Source organism: Rissa tridactyla, chromosome 9 (assembly GCF_028500815.1).
Source record: "Rissa tridactyla isolate bRisTri1 chromosome 9, bRisTri1.patW.cur.20221130, whole genome shotgun sequence".
Lineage (NCBI taxonomy): Eukaryota > Metazoa > Chordata > Aves > Charadriiformes > Laridae > Rissa > Rissa tridactyla.
Genome location: NC_071474.1, coordinates 34,823,172 through 34,841,566, shown reverse-complemented (window position 1 = coordinate 34,841,566; position 18,395 = coordinate 34,823,172). Strand labels below are relative to the sequence as shown.

The window sequence follows — 18,395 nt, the reverse complement described above, 5'->3', positions numbered from 1 at the left end:
TGTAGAATTAAAAATAAATCTACAAGAGCAGCATATAAAATGGTTTTTTTCTGGAAAACACAGTACAGCAGTTCCTGCAGGTAATGTAAACCTGCACAGTCCCCCAGCAATACTGTTCATCCAGCTTTTGGAAATAATCAGCTATTTGTTTTGTTGCCTCCTTAAGTACTTGATCAGATTTCACTGAAATGAACCCTCTTTCGTTTCCAATCTCTGAAGGAGATGGTCCAGAGAAGGGCAACGGAGCTGGTGAGGGGTGTGGAGCACAAGTCTTGTGAGGGGCGGCTGAGGGAGCTGGGGGTGTTCAGCCTGGAGAGGAGGCGGCTGAGGGGAGACCTCGCTCTCTACCTGAAAGGAGGGTGTAGAGAGATGGGGATCAGTCTCTTCTCCCACGTTAACAGGCGACAAGAGGAAATGGCCTCAAGTTGTGCCAAGGGAGGTTTAGATTGGATATTAGGAAAAATTTCTTCACCGAAAGGGTTATGAAACACCGGAACAGGCTGCCCAGGGAAATGGTTGAGTCACCATCCCTGAAGGTATTTAAAAAACGGATAGACAAGGTGCTGAGGGACATGGTTTAGTGGTGGACTTGGCAGTGTTAGGTTAACGGTTGGACTTGATGATATTAAAGGTCCCTTCCAGCCTATACAATTCTGTGATTCTATGATCCAAATTAATAGTTCTGGGCCTTATCTGAGAGTAAAATATCCATAAATGTTGGATGTCTGTCAGTTGGTGGGGATCCCTCAAATGAAGGACAGATGCCTGCACAGCCAATACACAGGTCTGGCATCTCAACTAAAAGGCAAAACTCAGGATATTTTTAAATGACCTAGATAGATTCATATTTTTTAAGACAACCGGAGTAAAGAACAACTGTTTAAAGGGATACACTTTCCGAAAGTATGGTTTGTAAAAAAATTCTTTTTACCCTTTTACCCTTAGGGTAGCTAGGCCTTTCTGTTTCCTGGCAGGTTTAGCTTTTTGCTACACTCACTACATATGCAGACACTGCTGAGAAAATGGTGATGGCAAGCTGAGTGCCTGACAAAATCTTTTTTTTTTTTTTCTGACAGAAAGGCCAAACTTAGAGGAAGAGCCTAAAACAGGCAAGTGAAGTGCAGGCAGAACAGAAGAAAACAGTGTGCACTTACAAGAAACAAAGTACAAAGATACGTAGAGAGCTAAACTAATGCACCGCTCACACATGGATGAAAACATGCAGCCTGTGTGGGCTCTAGGGCAGGAGACTCTTGTCGCAAGACTTGTTAGAAGGCTTGGAAAAGGATGGGCCTCCAAGACAGGTTAGAGACATCATTTTATCCAAATTTTATGGCAATCTCAACAGCAATAAAAGCTGAAATGACACAAGTGGGAATAAACTGATAAGTGATGTGAAATATAATATGTGAAGTCACCTGTTAGGATGCAGAAGACCAGGTAAGCATCACCTTAGTTTATCAGTGTGTGTCAGCAGAGTTTATAATCTACAGATATAAATCAAATTAAATTAGGTTCAGTAATGGTCTCAATATTGACTGCAGAGTAACTCTGGAGTGTATCCAAGGGTCCTTCCTGCAAATTAGTAAACAGGCCTGAACTTGCAGTAGCCAGCAGGGTCCCTGTAAACCAGAGAACCTGGGGGGCACTCTCAGTGTCACCAGTGGGCAGGGATGTCTGGGAATATCGATGCTGATACAACATCCCCCAAGGACCAGGAGCCGAATCCTAAATCGGTCCTGAATCCAGCTTTCCCGGAGTCTGGGAGTGTTCCGTTTTCCAATCCTCTTCCAGGATTAGTTCAACAAAAGAGCTCTCTCAGGAGCAGGGATTGCCTGCACACAAGCATGGCTGCTAAGAGCTGCTTTTACCCACAAAGCCTGAAGCACAAACAACAGCAGGTGAACAAATGCTGATGTTAAAGTACTCTGGGTAAAAATACTCTGGGTAAAAATACTCTGGGTAAGGAAGGGGTACTCCAGATCCACAAGAGCTGTAACTACTTAACTGTTCTGAAATTAATCTATTTCCTTCTCCCTGTCTACTTTGTGCTGTGCTGCTTTCTTTAAAGGAAACAGTTAAATTCCTTGATGCTGACTCAGAAAGGGAGGCTCTTTTCAGCTGCAGTCCACAACCGCATCTTTGCCTCACCTATTACTTTCCCAGGAAAATGGATTCATTCATTAGCACAAGGCTTTATTTTAAAAAGCTTGCGTGCCACCTTCTAGGGGTAAAAAACTCTGGAGGAGAAATGTCACAGTGTGTGGCATGAACACAGTAACTTGAGCAGCCACAGCAATGTAAGATACCATGCTGACTGAGGAGAGGGGACAGTTTGACACTTGCTAATCTCCAGTTAGAAGAGGGCATTCAGGAATAAAGGACTAAGCAAGCCATAAATAAAAATAAATAAATAAATAATAACGACCAAGAATACCCAATAGGACTAGCTCCACGACAACTATGTGATATAATAGGCTACTAGAATATCATGTAAGTCTGTAGTCATCTGAAATAAAAAGCTTAGCACAGTTATAAAGATCTATTGTTTGGGGCAGAACTGCAGCCATAGTTCCTAAAGCGTACTCTGGTTTTACGCTTGCTTGCTTTCCCTCCATTTTTTGGTGCAGAAGATGAGGTAGGAGGGAGGAAGTCGCATGAGAACTTGCAGTGCCAGAATGTAATTCTGGATGGCATGTGTCCAGGACAATAGAATTTGTGCATTATAAAGAAGTGATAAAGAAAGGGGAAGTATTAGAGAGCGTGTTCGAGACTCAAAGCTTATTTCCATGCCTGAGTCACCTTTCTGTCCTTCCCTCCTGTTGCAAAATATTTAGAATATACTGCAAATATTTAAAGAAAAAAAGACCATGCAAACAGTTCAAAAGCTGTACTTTTAAATTAACCAGTACAACAAAGCCAGGAGGGCAAAGGGCTGGTAATGAAAAAAAAAAACAAGGATCAGGCATTAAAACCTGTGACCATCTTAGGAAGTAATTTCTAGGAATACGAAACAGAAGCTGTACTTTAGACTGACATAGCTATTGCCTGCATGATCCTGCTTGCTTCATTTAGCCAAAAGGAACGGGATTATGGCAAGTTTAGAGAGATCATGGGCTTTGGTGTACTAGCCTGCATATTTATATGAATAAAACTGAAGGGTTGTGGTTTGCAGACCAATAATCTGCATCTTTATCTGTGTTGCTATGACCCAGTCTTCAGAAACTTCCTGCTTTTATAACCATCCTCTGCATTTTAAGTTTCTACTTAAAAACAGCCTTCAGCACAAGTTCTAAGTTTTCTTTTCTCCTTGCAGTAGTGCAATATTCAAGCACACATATCTTGTAGGAATGATAAGAGAGCATTCTTAGGAGAGTGAGACGGAAGAAGTTCAGGAGGGAGACTAAGAAATAGCCTTTTTTTTTTCCTCAAATGTTGGCTCTTAACCTTATATGCCCAGATTTCAGAAACAGAGCATCACTGAATAAGTCTAGAGCAAGACCATTTATATTAATGCTTTTACACATGTATCACGTATTTCACTGTGGGGTTTTAATACCACAGTTTAAAAGTAAGATTTAAAAAAAATATATTATTTAAAACCTATTGAATTGATTTGCAATACAAATTTTCTTGGATAATTAAAACTGATGGTGTTTGGGGCATGTATTTTAATATTCAGTATAAATATCAAACATACTCCCCTCATCAATCTTAACTGCACATTTATCTATATTTAATGCAATCAGCTCCTATCTTTTGCTTTAGCCATTTAATACTTAGAAAATGTGTAACAATAATCACAAAAAATGTCCAACAATAATCACCAACTAATAAAAAGATAAATCCCCGGTTATACCGTCCCAATAGATTTGCCATTGAACTGTGCGTTCAGTGAACAGAATAAACCAGAGGTGAGAGTGGTTTGGGGAATCTGCCCTGCACCCGGAGCTGCTGCCGGAGCCTGGGAGCCATCCCGGCAGACCCAGTTTTTACCAAGCAGATACTGTTTCTGGAGTTTTTAATAAACAGGGCCCTCTAGGGGAAGGTGGGTGAGAACTCATTGGGAAATGTTAACACTCTACCAACATTTCTCTGTGGTTTCACCGTTCCTTGCAAGGTGCAATGGAAGGGTTTTTTCTGCCTCTCAGCAAGAAAATTCCTCCCCAAAACTCTGCCAGGTGCTCTTTCTATGCTCTTTCCCTATTTCTAGGTACCTGATCAACTCATAGGCTTTCCCTTTTATTGTATTTAAATATATTTCTTTAATTGCGCGTATTTTAAACTTTGGAACTTACAAATTTGCTTTGTTAATTTGCAATTCACTCGGTTCCCAAACCACTGAGCACTGAAGGAATATGCAGATCTTGTAATTTTCTCCTCAGTTTCTCTCATGCTTCCTTAACAAGGGCAATTCCTTACAGCACAAACCAAAGTTGGGGTGCTCCGGGATAGGCAGGCTGCGGAGGTGACACCCCACTGGAAAGCTGTCCTAGCACCAAGTAAAAGGGAGGAGACAGGAGGAAGCACAGATTCAGGAGATGTCATTATTTTCAGGCTATTCTGCATTCGCCATGGGTGTCTAATGAGTTCACCTCTGTTGGTGACCGTACCTACTTTGCACGTGAGCATTTTACAGCAGGAAACGTTCATTTATGTGCTCTGTAAATTATCAGCCATCTGTGGCTCTATGGAATTAGCAAAGAGTGAGAGGCAGAGAAATTACAAGGGATTTGTTACAGTGTGCATGCACAAGGTTAGCTTTCACCTTTTTATCCTAGACAAAAGGTGGAGTTAACCTGCTGGCAATTTCTCTGCCCTTCAGGGCAAGGCCAGGCCTCTGCCTCCATGCATGATTATAAAGCACGCATTGTGCTGTGAGCGTTACCAGGTAGGAGCATTAGCATTTAAGGACAAATTAGGCAAGAATATTAAGACTTATACCCACAAATTGACTACTACTCTGAAGATTAAAGTATACGCGAACAAAAATCCTGTATGTTCTCACCAGCTCCAGCTTTGTCTGGTTTTTATAATCCTTCCCAGCTCTTCCTTTTAATCATCTGTTGGGATATGGAATTTGAGTAGCTAGTCTGGCACTGTGGAAAAAGCTACCTACAGCATGGGCAAAATTCTAAGCTTCTAGCACCGCTGCAGCCAGAGAATAAACGTTTGTGTCTCCTGGCTGCTCCCGTCACCTGCCTAATGTCAGCAGGTTGGCAAATGATTGTGCGTAATCTCATTCCTAACATTAGCAGGGAATGAAGGGCCTCGTGTCTGTCCAGGTATAAAATTGGATGGGGGGGGTTAAACTGAAAATGCTAGAGTCCTACTCTATACACTGTCTCTTTTTTCTTGCATCTGAGCATGTATGTGTACAGCTCTCACACTCTCCTCAAGAAATTTATTTTAGAGATGTGCTTAATGGGATAAAAAAAAAATCTTACCTTTGCAGGAGTTTTCATTCATGACATAGTAGACATGATACAAGTTCACAGCTACTACTTAAATTATCCAGTCAACTGGAAGGGAAAAAACAACGTTGCCAGTAGTGCAGCTCTGATATCAAGACAAATGCTGAATTTTGAATCAAAGCCTGACCTTTAGGGCTTGTCAAACTGTTCTGCAGAGATGCTTTCTAAAAATGATACTTAAAAAAGAAAAAAAAAAAGAGTATCTTAAAAGAAGATAATGTACCCATATGAAAATGAAAGCATTTAGGGAGTGGTTAAAAAATAATCTATGCAGGAACTGTGTGCTGGTAAAACAGACTCTATCAGGCCTGAAAACATGATGTTTCAGGCAGCAGCTGTAGAGGCTCCGATATTAACCCATGGAGTACCTGGCTGTGGCAGGCTGCTGGAGTACAGTGTTTCTGTATACTCCTGTAATGCCAAACGAGAAAATAAGTTTTAGAATAACATTAATCCTACCATTATCTACTGTATCATTTTCCATCGGAGCCCCAGAAGCTGGTATTTGTTCCACTAATTTCATACACGGTAGAATGAACATATATTTGATCCAAATAATTTAACCTTTCCCCCCCCACAAAACAGTAATATTGAGTGTGAGCGCTCTGCTCACCACTGTCACAGCTGCTTGCTGCCACCAAGGTATGGGAGGCAGGTGAGAGGCTGCTGCGGTAAATACCTACAAGAGCTAACGTAAAACTGAAATCAGTGGCTTGCAACAGAATTTACTCTGTGACAACTCAAAGTTTTCACTTTGGAAACCTCATTGACTTGTCAGATTTCAGGGAGGGAGAGGCATTTTCAAATTCCAGGAGAGTCTCAATAATTTCTAATTCTTTATCTGTTGAACTTGGTGTTAACTTGAATCACAACTGATGTATATTGGCCAGATGAATGCAGAGATTTTTTATCACATGTTGTTCCCAGGAGCATTTGACACAGGATTTAGGGACTCCTGGGTACTTAATGAGTATCTGGGGGTTTGATCTGTGGGTTAGTTTTTTTTTTGTTTGGGTTTTTTGTATGCTTTTTTGTTTATTCGGGTTTTTTTTAAATACAGGTTGTTGTAAATAAGATGTGTCAATGAATGCAGATCAGGGTCCTCCAGATTAATCAGTGATCTTTTCTGAAACTATGGAACCTTCAACTGAGATAATCTTAAAATCCAGATGCGTTAATCTGGTGAGGTTTCTGTTCAGAGGGGTTGTGCAGCTTCACGTCAGGGTAACTTACTTGGCTTGGATATTTCTCTTGCTGAGATACCAGAAATGTTGTCGTGTGTTAAACAAAAGACTTTCAATTATGGAAGATATTTAACACTACCAGTGACATCAGATAATTTGGACATACGGCTGTGTTCCGTGCAGCAGGTATAAAGGCCTGGTTTGCTGATGAGCGATACCTTACCATGACTCTGCAGCTTGGTTGGCCAGTCTGGATTGACTCATGAAAATAAGCTGGTTTTTTATGAGTTTCAAAAGATAAAGATTTTTCCAGATCTCAAAACACACTTTCACTGATACAACTTATTTTATTCCATTTTAGCCTTGTAACTATAAAGCTGCTGAAAAACAAAAGGTATTAGAAAACAAATGTTTAATCTTATCCTAACTAAGGCTGAGATGTGTTTTGTGCCCTTACACAAGTTACACAGCAAGTATCGTATCCGTCCTGTGCAGAAGCCTGAGGCTGCAGACGAAGGTGCTTTGGATCCACTTCACTAAATCTGCTGCAAAACTATAGCTGGATATATATGCAAAAAAGACTTCTAGTGAATTTTTATTTTATTTTTAAATTCAGTCATAGATAAAAGTAGATTGTTCAATTTGAAACAAGAAGGTGCACATGCACTCTTAACCCAAAATAAACAAAGGCCTAAATTAAGGAAGCCTAAATGTTTTGGCTACTATTTCTGTGCAACAAGCCTGTATTTTCAAAACCACAAGTGCTAAAAACTGTAGGTCGCCACAGCTGTTGGCACACATTAGGCCAGTGAGAGTCATTCAAGATGGTGAAATTACAGGGTTGTGTCTTAATTGAAAGCAAAATTCTTCATCTTAGACTTAGGTGCAAACTTAGTCTTCTGCACAATAGCAGAGCTAGTGAAGACAAAGACTCATTCTGCCTAAAAGTAGTGGCCACTAAGCACGTCTGTACAGCCCATGGGATCACACACACCTCACTCGTTTAGAGCTGGCTTCAGATACCTCCTAGTTCACACTCCCTGGCAGCATGGTCTTGCAGACACTCTCCCAGCCTCTTCCCTAGTGCAGCAGGATCTGCCCATCCAGCTCTGGCCAAGCAGAGAGCCACCTCAGACACAGAAGGAGGCAACACCAGGGGAGGTCTTCATCACGCATCATCACACTGGAAACCCCCGCACTATCTCCAAGTGAGACTAAGCCAGCAACAGGCAGAGATAAGATGAGATGAGGTCCCAAGGGAGAGAGCAGATCTTTGCAGGACCCAGGCCTGAGCAATCCAGAAAAATAAAAACCAAACTCTTCTTCTGGCAATACAATAAAAATGGCACTATAAGACTCCAGGAGCCGGCCTGGCCAATCTACCTGCAAACAGGCATAAGGCAGGGTGGAGAGGCAGCCTGGCAAACACAGAGAACAACAAATGTTTTGAACAAAGCAGCTTTTTTTTTTTTTTTGGGTAAATGAAAATAAGAAAAACAGCTCAAAGGAGTACTGGAGCATTCAGTCATAATTTACTTAAAATGCTTGAGAGATGCCTCTAGAAAACTAAGACCTGTTATGGCTTCACACCTTTTGTCTGTACCTTCAATTTATCAGGATAAAGTCCCCTGGAGATGTGCTGGCCATCACAGACCACAGCCTGGGCACCAGTCAGACTGCCTGGACCTCTTCTAACAAGGTCAGCTAGGGAGCTGAGAAGGTGATCTGCTCCTGTTACTGCTCCTCACTGCTTCACTGTCCAGGAAGGTATCTAGGCTTTGGCAGGAAATTTGTGCTAGATTTGGACCCAAATGATTATTTTGGGGATAGGAGCCTGGCTGCCTCCATGAGAGGAACACAGGAGCACTCAGATGGAATTCTCCCCACCACTCAGTGCTTGGCGCTTGTCTTTGGGACACGGAGTGGCTGCATAAACCACTGCATTTCAGTCAGGCTCTTCTCAGTAGTGCCCCATGAAAGAATAAAAAGCAATGGGCACAAATTGAAACACAGAAAATTTAATCCCAACATAAGAAAACACTGTTTTAGTGTGAGAGTGCATTGACCACCGGGACAGGTTCCCCAAAGAGGCTGCGGAGATATTAAAAAAAAATCTCACTCCCATAGCTTACCTGCTTTAACAGATTTCAACTATGTGACCTCCAGCAGTCTCTTCCAGCCACAGCTGCTCCACAATTCTGCAATATAGTGATGTTCTTTACATGATGATTATTTCACAGTTTCCCGACTCTTACCGCCACCACTTGCCAACAGCCCTACAGTTTCGCATAGGCCAAGTGCCTTGCTCAAGGCCACACAGTTTAGCAGAGCTGGAAACATACATAAGAAACCCTGAACCTCAGCCCTTTTTGCTGAAAAGCAAAAAGCAGCAGTGCTCCACTTTTCCCACTTCACCCGGAGTGCTCTTAGTTGTGGAAGATGAAGCGTGGGTGTCACGCAAAGCTGCTTTCAGAACCCATGTCCTGTATATGCCCATCTCAGTCCCACAGGGCAATCTCACATCACTCCCTCCCTGAGCTGACAAGTTTGGCCTTTTTAATTGAAGAGTGCCAAGGAATCAGTCTGGGGAAATTTTGTACAGCTGGCAGTAGGATCTGTTAAATCAGCAAAACAAATATTGAAAGGACATCATAGAACATGACTTAAACCAGTTTTTGGATGTTACATTTTTATTATATAGCTTATAATTGTCATTACAATGATGGAGGCACAGTCTTAAAAGAATAAGAAGTGTGAGACTACATGTTTCTAGATGTAAAGAAATGTAACAGCACTAAATTACCATTCCACAACAGCATTCATTTCTCCATTCTTCATACCAAAATCAAGTAAGAAAAATCTCGAGTTTAAAACATTTTGTTGGAAGCTCTGTTTTAAGCAAAAAAATAAACATAGTTTTTAATAAATAAAAATGCATGCTTGCTTGCTTCCATTGTTTTTTCAGCTTCACATTATTTTTCATATAAAATTTCAAGTGTCTACTCTTGTAAAAGTTTATTGGTAAGATTCAAAGAGCAATTTTTAAAGCCTCGAGCATATGTACTTTGTTTTTTAAATAGAGCACAGGTTTTATAAATAGCTAGTTACAGAAAACAATAAAATAGACAAACCAGTAATACATAATTTCATTTGTAACTGTGTGTTTCCAAGTGATATTTCAAATTCCTGAATCCAAACTGTCTCCAACGGGAGTAAGATATTTACATATTAAAACATTTACATTTGGGAAAACATTTAGCTCCCCCATTATTTTACTTGGACTGTACATTCAAACTGAAAAATATTTTGGTTCTTCAACATAAAGCACCTTATAGAGTATTTTAATCACATGATAAACATTCTGTAAGTCAATAGCGCACCTTTCGGGTGGGTGTTGGACAGACAACCTATTTTCAAAGCTCTGGACTCTTAATTTCTTTATCAGCTATACATTACCCAAACACACCGTGTACTAAGTTCAAGTTCAAAAGACAAGTCCAGACAGATTTTTCCTAAAGAGGAAAAGTAGGCTGAAAGGGTCTTCCTGGGTCAGCAAGTCCCGAACACTGCTTTTGCTGGCATTGCTTCATACAATCTGCTTTCCACCCGCAGTAGCTCTAACAGAAGCTGTCCCAGCACCTAACAGCTGTTGTAGTTAAAAAGCTTCATCTGAATTCAAGGCTAGATTTATCACAGCCACCTTACACCCATTCGTTCTTGGGCCAACACTGGTCTTCAGCTTAGTTATTTTCTCTCTCTAGAGTTTGATCCTCTGACTGCACTCACAAGTGCTCACTGCTACCCCATCCACTCCCAGCCAGCGTTACTCCTTATTCCCCAATAATCATCTCTGTACCTTAGTAAGTATCCTGGTTTTGAAAAGTAGCATTATTTTGCTGTAATTGGATCAAATGCTGGGTTTCACAAAAAATGGAAGAGCCTAGAAAAACATCTGTATTGGGAATAAGTTGGTGATCAAGCCAGCATTCCTCTGTAAACATTCAACCTACCTACAATTTGGACAACAAAAGGTCAAAGCCAAGTGCTCTAAAAATCTATTCAGAAATAATTTAACAAATTCTTCATGTTGCTTTATCTACCAACCAGGAATTTAACCCTAAATTACTACTTTTTCTCCTGCAGTGAGAGCACGATGTCTGTCTTTTCCAGCCATATATACCATAGCCAGCACCTGCAGTAGTCAAACCCCCACCTGGAAGCATGCTAGGATCTGCCTCGTGTCTTCACAGCACGATTAAGACCATCCACCAGCACAATCCAGACAAAAAACCCCCAACATGTAGAATACTTCCCCTTCAGCTGCAGAATCTTGCCAAGAACAACACTGAGAATGAGTGTGCACAGACAAGAAAACTGAAATCTTTGGAAACGGTTTGCATGGTCATGAAGCACTAAAATCCCATCACAATAGGATCAAACAGTTTTTAGGTAACTATCTGCTTTGTAAGAAAACAGCTTTGTTGCTGAAAACTAAGAACATCATCTTACGGAATGGCTTTGCAGTAATGTATCCTAGCATTTCTTAACACTACAATACATACATATAGCTATAATCTAATTAAAAAAAAAAATCTGTATTGATGGAGAGATATTAAGAACCTAAATCCTGCAACAGAAATATTTTGTTTCTTAAACTAGCAGCAGCAACAAATTATGTTGTTCTCCTTACTGCAATATAGCCAGTACACTGATTTACTAACAACATATTCCATAGCACAACTCTTCTTTTCATACACTGGTACTTTTCTGGTAGTTCTCTGATAAAATGCAAAAGCTATTTACTTAAGACTTTTTACATACACAATCTATGCACCGACATCAGACTTCAAATTAAAAACTAGAACATTACAGAGAACTCTTTATGGTACTCCAGACTGAGTGTTTCTCCCCTACAAGCACGAATTGGAATTACACGTTAACACCATGGACTGTATTTTGTATTGTAATTCAACATTACTGAACCTAGCTGTCTCAGCAGAGTATTTAAAGAACAAGGTTAATTAAGTAACAAACAAGTAGCTACCTACTGGGCGATGAACACCTTTATTTCTCATTGAGAATATTTGTAATATTCATGATTTAATGATCAAACCCTGCATTTTGGTATTTCAGTTCAGTAACAAATGAAGACTGTCTTAATTCCCAAAGCCTGGATCCGAACATCCCAGGAAAGGAGGTTTGGATCAATCTATGGAGTGGACTCTGGACCATTCCTGGTATACAGGCCTTAAACTTATCTTGACAAGCAACTGATGTTAGCGCAGTATCTGATATATATTACATTCTTTGCTGATGTCAGATATCTGCAAAGACTGAACTGTAAAGATTTGAAAGGCAGTCTGTGTGACACCAGTCCAAACTGCTCTGGTTCATTTCAGGAGTGCTTGTTAATATTGGTAGTGAGCACTAACTACATTGCTGCCTTCTCAAAAGCTAAACATTTCAGCTAATACCACGTCACGTTCATATCTTATTTAGATGTCGCAGGAGTTCTTGGCTTAGGACAGGTTGGGAATGAGCAAACCTCCCAACCAATTCAGCCTTCAAGCAGACAATCTTAGCAGCAGGAGTGTACTGGGGCACAGACATAGGGAGTTAAATGCGGGTATGCTGTTAGAAAGCAAACACAAGACCTCTCATTCCTCCTTCACAGAGATCCAGATGACAAACGATGAGATGACTTGAAGCCAGGAGTGTGAAAAGCTGGAACCAGATGTCTGTAAGAAGAAAAGGCATTTGAGAGGAACCATTTTTGGAAGAAGGCAGAATCAGGCTATGGAAACGAGAGGGTCCTGGAAGTTTTGAAGTAAGGCACATCTATCTGCAAATGCAGAACCTTTAGTATTTTGCAGATACGGTAATTTATAATTTTTTAACACAGTACTAGACTTGACTATGCACAAAATAGCCTGTTACAAGGCTGGGAAATAGGCTTCTGGTTCCTTAGTTTCCTTAATTGTATTTTGACGTTTTGCCAAAAAGAATGCTACGCTGCAAGCTTCATGGAATGGTAACATGGCCCTGCCTGCAAGCATCAACAACCCCTGCACCAGTGTTTTGGTAAGTCTAGTTTAAAAAAAAAAAAAAAAAAAAAAAAAGAGAGAGACCCTGGAAAGTCACTGCAAAAACTAGCTTTCTGCATTAAAGAAGAAATACATCCGAAAAGACCTCCAGAAATGATCAGCACATGCACAGACTTCTAAACAGCTGTTTTGGTTGCTTTTTCATTTTGCTTCAGGGTCGGTTGTTTTTGCTTAGCCAGGGCAGGAGGGACGAGTCTTTCATAATGCTGTGTCGTCATCTTCTCCAAAATCTCCCACCAAAAGCGAATGCTTATCTGGTTCATTAAGGACAATGCTGTTCACTGAACGCTTGTCTGAAAAAAGAGAATTTATAGAGGCTCTACTGTAATTGATGATTCGATCCATTAAGCTCAGTTTAGGAGAGCCTGTCCCAGTCTCATCAATTCCAACGTGGACGCTGATTTCTGATGGGCTCTTGTGCCTCATTTGGCCACGGGCACGGAACTCGAGTTTCTCAGCACTTGGTTTCTGGTACCTAAGGAAGGAAAAAACAAAAGATGACAATGCATGTCAGGTTGAAGTAAAGTACACTAAAATATGGAAAGAAGCTAGCACATAGGCTAGCTTCTTTCCATATTTTAGTGTACCTTACTTCAACCTGACATGCACAAGCCAGAGACATTTATAATTTGATCAATGATACGGCGATGAGTTTCATATTTTGCAAAGCTACTATACAACCAGAAGCTAATTGAGTGCTTTTTGGCCAGGACACAGGAGAACAGGTAGAGCTGACCCGCCTCACTCAGTATTTAACTGCTTTGGTGGTGCTGAGCATCCCCAAAATGTCATGGCAAAGTGTACCTACTGGGACCAGACCACGGTAGCTATCATTTACCAAATCTTCTGCTCTCCTTCTTCTGAAGCCTCGTGTGTTAACTAAATAGCAAACAGTACCATTCCCATCACAGTGCTACACTCCTGCCTGCAGAGTGAGGAACAATAACACAACAACAAACGCAGCAGCAAAATGCAGTTTACTTACTGCAACAATCCTCAGTGTCGGTGTGGTGTTTACAGCCACATTGTCTCAGAAGCCAGCATGTCCTGACAAGATTTCTCACTAAGGCCACTAAGGAATTTTCCATTCTGAACCCACTTCCAATTTATATATTTCTCTTCACATTAGAAATAACTTTTTTTTTTTTTTAAAACACTACTGTCTGAAGCACTTTGGACCAACTGACTCCTCAAGCAAGAACAAAACCAACTGCTGCTAAACACAGAACTGCCTGAACCATTCTTCAAAAAGCTTTGAAATCTGTCAGTCCCACGCTTATCTTCTGCCACTCAAAGCAAAGGGCCTCAGCTTCCAATCCAAATAACAAACCACAAAATTGTTCATACTCACATCTTTAACAGCAAAGAAGAAAGCACAACAGAAACAGAGGAGGCAGCCATTGCTGCAGATCCCATCCAGGGCTGCAAAACCAAACCAATGGGCAGGAAGACACCTAGAAAAATAAAACAGCAAAAAGTTCAGAGCAGGAACACATTAACACATACAAGTAAAATTAGATAGTCCACGTGAAACTGTATTTCAATATGTAAATAAATAGGATTTTAGTTTAGTGCTAAATAAGTGACAAATATTTAAGTATTTGTGTTCTATCTCAGCTAGAACCTACAGGTGAATACAGCTGGATGTGTCATTTTGTCAGTTCGAAGTTCAGAGGTAACATGTCTTGCCCGCCTTGCAGCAATCTGCTTGTTTGCAGGATCAGGCTCATTCAATAAACCTTTTATCTTAAAAGTTATTTTCATGTGCTGAGCAAATCCATAATAGCCAGAATGTGGGAGGAGGACAGCTCACAAGTCTACCACTGCAACGTTCCCAGGCAGAGACAGTCAGAAATAAGGACGACGGACACTCTTCCACACAATAGCAAACCACCACAATCCTCTACTCCCTAAGCGCAAACTCAGTACCACAGGGAAACATTCACTTACCAGCAGCTATGGGAACTCCAATGAGATTATAAATTAGAGCAAAGACAAAGTTGATCCGGATCCTTTTCACAGTTTTCCTTGATAAATCTATACTTGCTACCACATCCATCAAGTCATCCTGCAAGTTCATGTGTTTATTAGAGAAGTCAAAGAGAGGAAAAAAAGCATACATGTAGCATCACCACACTCCTATTTTAAAGCTGACTACCATGCACTGGATATAACAGACTACAGGTAGGAAGTATGCTGTAGGCTGCTCTAGTTTGTCTGCACAGAGCCCATGCAATCAGCGCCAATCTCATACCACATGTCATCATTGTCATCCAAATGACGTATATGCAGCACCACACAGGACAGCTCTAGATACTGACCACAGCTTCTGTCAAGGTGGTGGCGAGGCGTTGGAAGAAGTGACTATAACCTTGGAGGTACTGTGGAATGTTACTGAAATATAATTTATGTTTGCTGAAGGTCACGTCACTTTTTCCTCCTTTGCCCACTCTCAAACTTGAATTGCCCCAAAATCTGTAGTACCCAGAAAACGGGGAAGTTTCCATCACAGGATAATTACCACGACACTAAAACAAGATGAAGACAATTCTTTGCTCCAGTTCTCCTGGCTCATGAAGGTTGTACACCTCAGCAGTGCTCTGAATCATTCAAGACATCCTGGGCCTTCTAACCCCTCCTATCATATCCTTTTAATGAAGCACTCTTATTTCTTACCTTAATTAGAACCACATCAGCTGCCTCAATGGCTACATCAGTACCCGTGCCAATAGCAATTCCCACATTGGCCATGGCAAGAGCTGGGGAGTCATTGATACCATCTCCAACCATGGCCACCCGTTTTCCTTCATCCTGTAATTGTTTCACTTTGGCTACTTTGTGTGAGGGAAGAACCTCTGCAAACACTTTGGTGATGCCAACCTACAGAGAGACAAATACAAAACTGTGTTGCAGGTTTTCTACCAGCTATCAAAGCTTCTGCCTCTAATAGTGTGACTAGGAAGGTTGAAACCCATGTTATCACTTGTGAGCTAAAGACCAAACCCAGCTGATAGGAAAATAGCTCTGAATTCAAAGTTGATACTGTTTCCATTCAAAAAGGCTTCTTTAGTTCCCCTCCTTATTCTGAATTTGTTTATATTATTTTCCACAATACACCAGTTCTAAGCCAGCCACAAGCAAGATCAACATGACACAGCATGCTTCCTCTGTGTGGGTTGCAGCAAGCTTCAAACATAAACACATATATGTCCTCGTCACAGGACTAACTTCTCTTCTAACGCTTGGGAAACCCACACTTTTAGAAGACTGTAGTGTCTGAATTAATGAAAATATTTACTTTATACCCAGCCAGGCTATGTGGGATTCAAGGTCCCAATGTTTCTGAGCCTTGCCAGGTGCAGGGATGAGGAGGAGCAAGACCCAGACACTTGAGCCAAGCTGGCCAACAAGATGATTTCATACCATGAACGTCACATTAAATATAAATTAGAAAGTTTGCTGAAAAGTTCTCTCTCTCCCTTGGTGGCAGTGGTTCAGAGAACTTCTTGCCCCATGCTGGACCCCTGAGACCTTCCTTTCCTCCCCAAGCTGTTGCGCTTGCAGCGTCCCACATTTGCTGTCCCCTGCTGGGAGTGCACAGCTTCCTGCTGATAGAATGGGCTGAGTAGAATCCTTGTATATTTTATATTGGTATCAAGATCAATACTGGTTCTGTAGTGTTATTAATGTTAATTATTTAGTAGTATTCTATTAAATCTGTTTATATTTCAACCCTCGGGTTTCCTTGTTTTTTCCCCCCCCAGTTCCCCTTCCCAGGTGGGGAGGGGTCATCGAGTGACAAAATAATTGTCTAAACGACAGTAAATTGTTGTGGGTTCCTCAAACCATAACAACCTATAACAGCTTACCTGAGAGGCAATAGATCTTGCTGTTTTGCTGTTATCACCAGTCATTAGGACAACTTCTAATCCCATAGTCTTCAAAGTGTGGACTGCCAGCTCCGCTTCTGGTTTCACAGTATCAGCAATAGCTATCAAGCCACAAAGCATTCCTAAAAGAACAGAAAGAAAGAATATGTTTGTAATACAGATCTTTACTGCTTTAGGAAAAACACATAACTTTTTTTTGCCCCAGTAAGACCAGTTCCAGAAACAGTAGTATCAACAAATAGCAGAATGAGAACAGATATCAGGGCAACGATGTTTAAGGCAATACAAAACATGGACTGTCCGACAGCAAAAAAAAATATCCTTCTTTCTCCTTTCTTCCCCTTTGCTCTCTTTGAAGTCTCTGTATTATGAAACGCTCCTGTCAACTGAAAAAGGGCAGGAAGAAGTCTTTCTCATATCAAAGTGTTATAAAACTAATTATCTCTTTTTATCTTATTATTCTGCTTTGCATATTAACTGCTATGACATTATTACTTCTTGCTTTCTGTTTAAATAGTGACAAATAAACCTCTGAATAAAAAAAAAAAAAAAAGACACAGCATTGAACTTACCATCAACAGCTGCTAGAACTGCTGTGCGACCTCTCCGCTCATGTTCCACCATGGCTTTATCAACTTCACTTGTAACAAGGAGGCAGTTTCTACTCATCCATTCCCGGTTCCCAATGAGAACAGAGTATTTTTGAGAAGTCAGAGAAGCTGAAGGAAGAAAATACAATCCTGCCATCATACAGATAACCAGGAAGCTTCCCTCCAGCTAATCCTACCCAGGTCCTCCCAGTATGCACAGAAATATCACTGCAGAGAATCCAAACAGAAAGTAAGTCTTTCTCAATGCTTTCTGCCCTCCCAATCTTTCCACATGTTCTTGACAAAACAGACACTAACATTTCTTCAGTAATGGGTAGTTACCACATCAGTGGACCAAGAATCACAGGTCACAGGACAGTAAAGGACGAAGTCCCTTTCTCAGTGCTTCTGATTTATATGTAACAGCCTGATATAGTTGAAAGATCTAGCAATGAGCTTTTCTTGGTTGAAAACCAGTCAGTTGTGCAAATATACATAATTTTGGCTAGCAAATGGTAACTGGGGATGAAGCAAAGCAAAGCCACAGAGAGGTGAAATACAATTCCTGCATGATTTTCCAGCCCCATATTCAACGTGTAACTTCAAACTGTATTTAATGAAAATGTCGCAAGTGATGTGTGAGCATGAAATAAACTAATGATCAACAATTTCAATGTGTGCCTTGATGCAAGCCCAGTTCTCCAGGGCAGAAAAAAGTGACCTCGTTCTTAAGGATCCTAAAGACACCAAAGCAAAAATTATCCCTTTTATTCTATAAACCAGAGTTAGCTTACTTGGTAGGTCAGCATCAATAATCAAAGCAGGCTGCATTGATTCGTCTGTATTTTCCTCAATTTTCACAAGTGTCACATTTTTAATATTGTTTTCTTCAACCATTTTATCTTTCCTGTAGAGTAATGCCTCAATATTGGTGACTTTACAACTAATGCCGCAGCCTGGAACCACCTGAAAATCTGTACATGTCCCAAGGGTTTCCGAGTCCAGTTCCTAAAGAAAAAGGACGCAAACTGAGAAAATTTTGAAGTGTATAAAAGCATGCCACATTTATGAACCCCACAAAGTAAACTGCAGTCAAACTAGCTCTAACAGGAGCAGAGGAATAGTCAATCAATCATCAAAACATAAGTTTGAG

General features: G+C 40.8%; 1 protein-coding gene across 5 annotated transcripts in view; it reads right to left on the bottom strand.

Moving 5' to 3' along the window:
- Positions 1–9,330: 9,330 nt before the first annotated feature.
- The window catches only part of ATP7A (ATPase copper transporting alpha), a 28,047-nt gene continuing 18,982 nt past the window's right edge, over positions 9,331–18,395 (bottom strand). For 4 of the 5 annotated variants that reach the window (XM_054215678.1, XM_054215679.1, XM_054215677.1 and 1 more), the window contains 7 exons: positions 18,037–18,250; positions 17,225–17,371; positions 16,632–16,774; positions 15,439–15,642; positions 14,713–14,830; positions 14,114–14,216; positions 9,331–13,237 (listed from right to left, as the gene is read on the bottom strand). In XM_054215678.1, coding sequence (XP_054071653.1) covers positions 12,961–13,237; positions 14,114–14,216; positions 14,713–14,830; positions 15,439–15,642; positions 16,632–16,774; positions 17,225–17,371; positions 18,037–18,250 — 1,206 coding nt within the window. In that variant the 3' untranslated portion in view covers positions 9,331–12,960. The remainder of the gene's footprint in view (positions 13,238–14,113; positions 14,217–14,712; positions 14,831–15,438; positions 15,643–16,631; positions 16,775–17,224; positions 17,372–18,036; positions 18,251–18,395) is intronic. The other variant, XR_008468614.1, reaches the window with a different exon arrangement.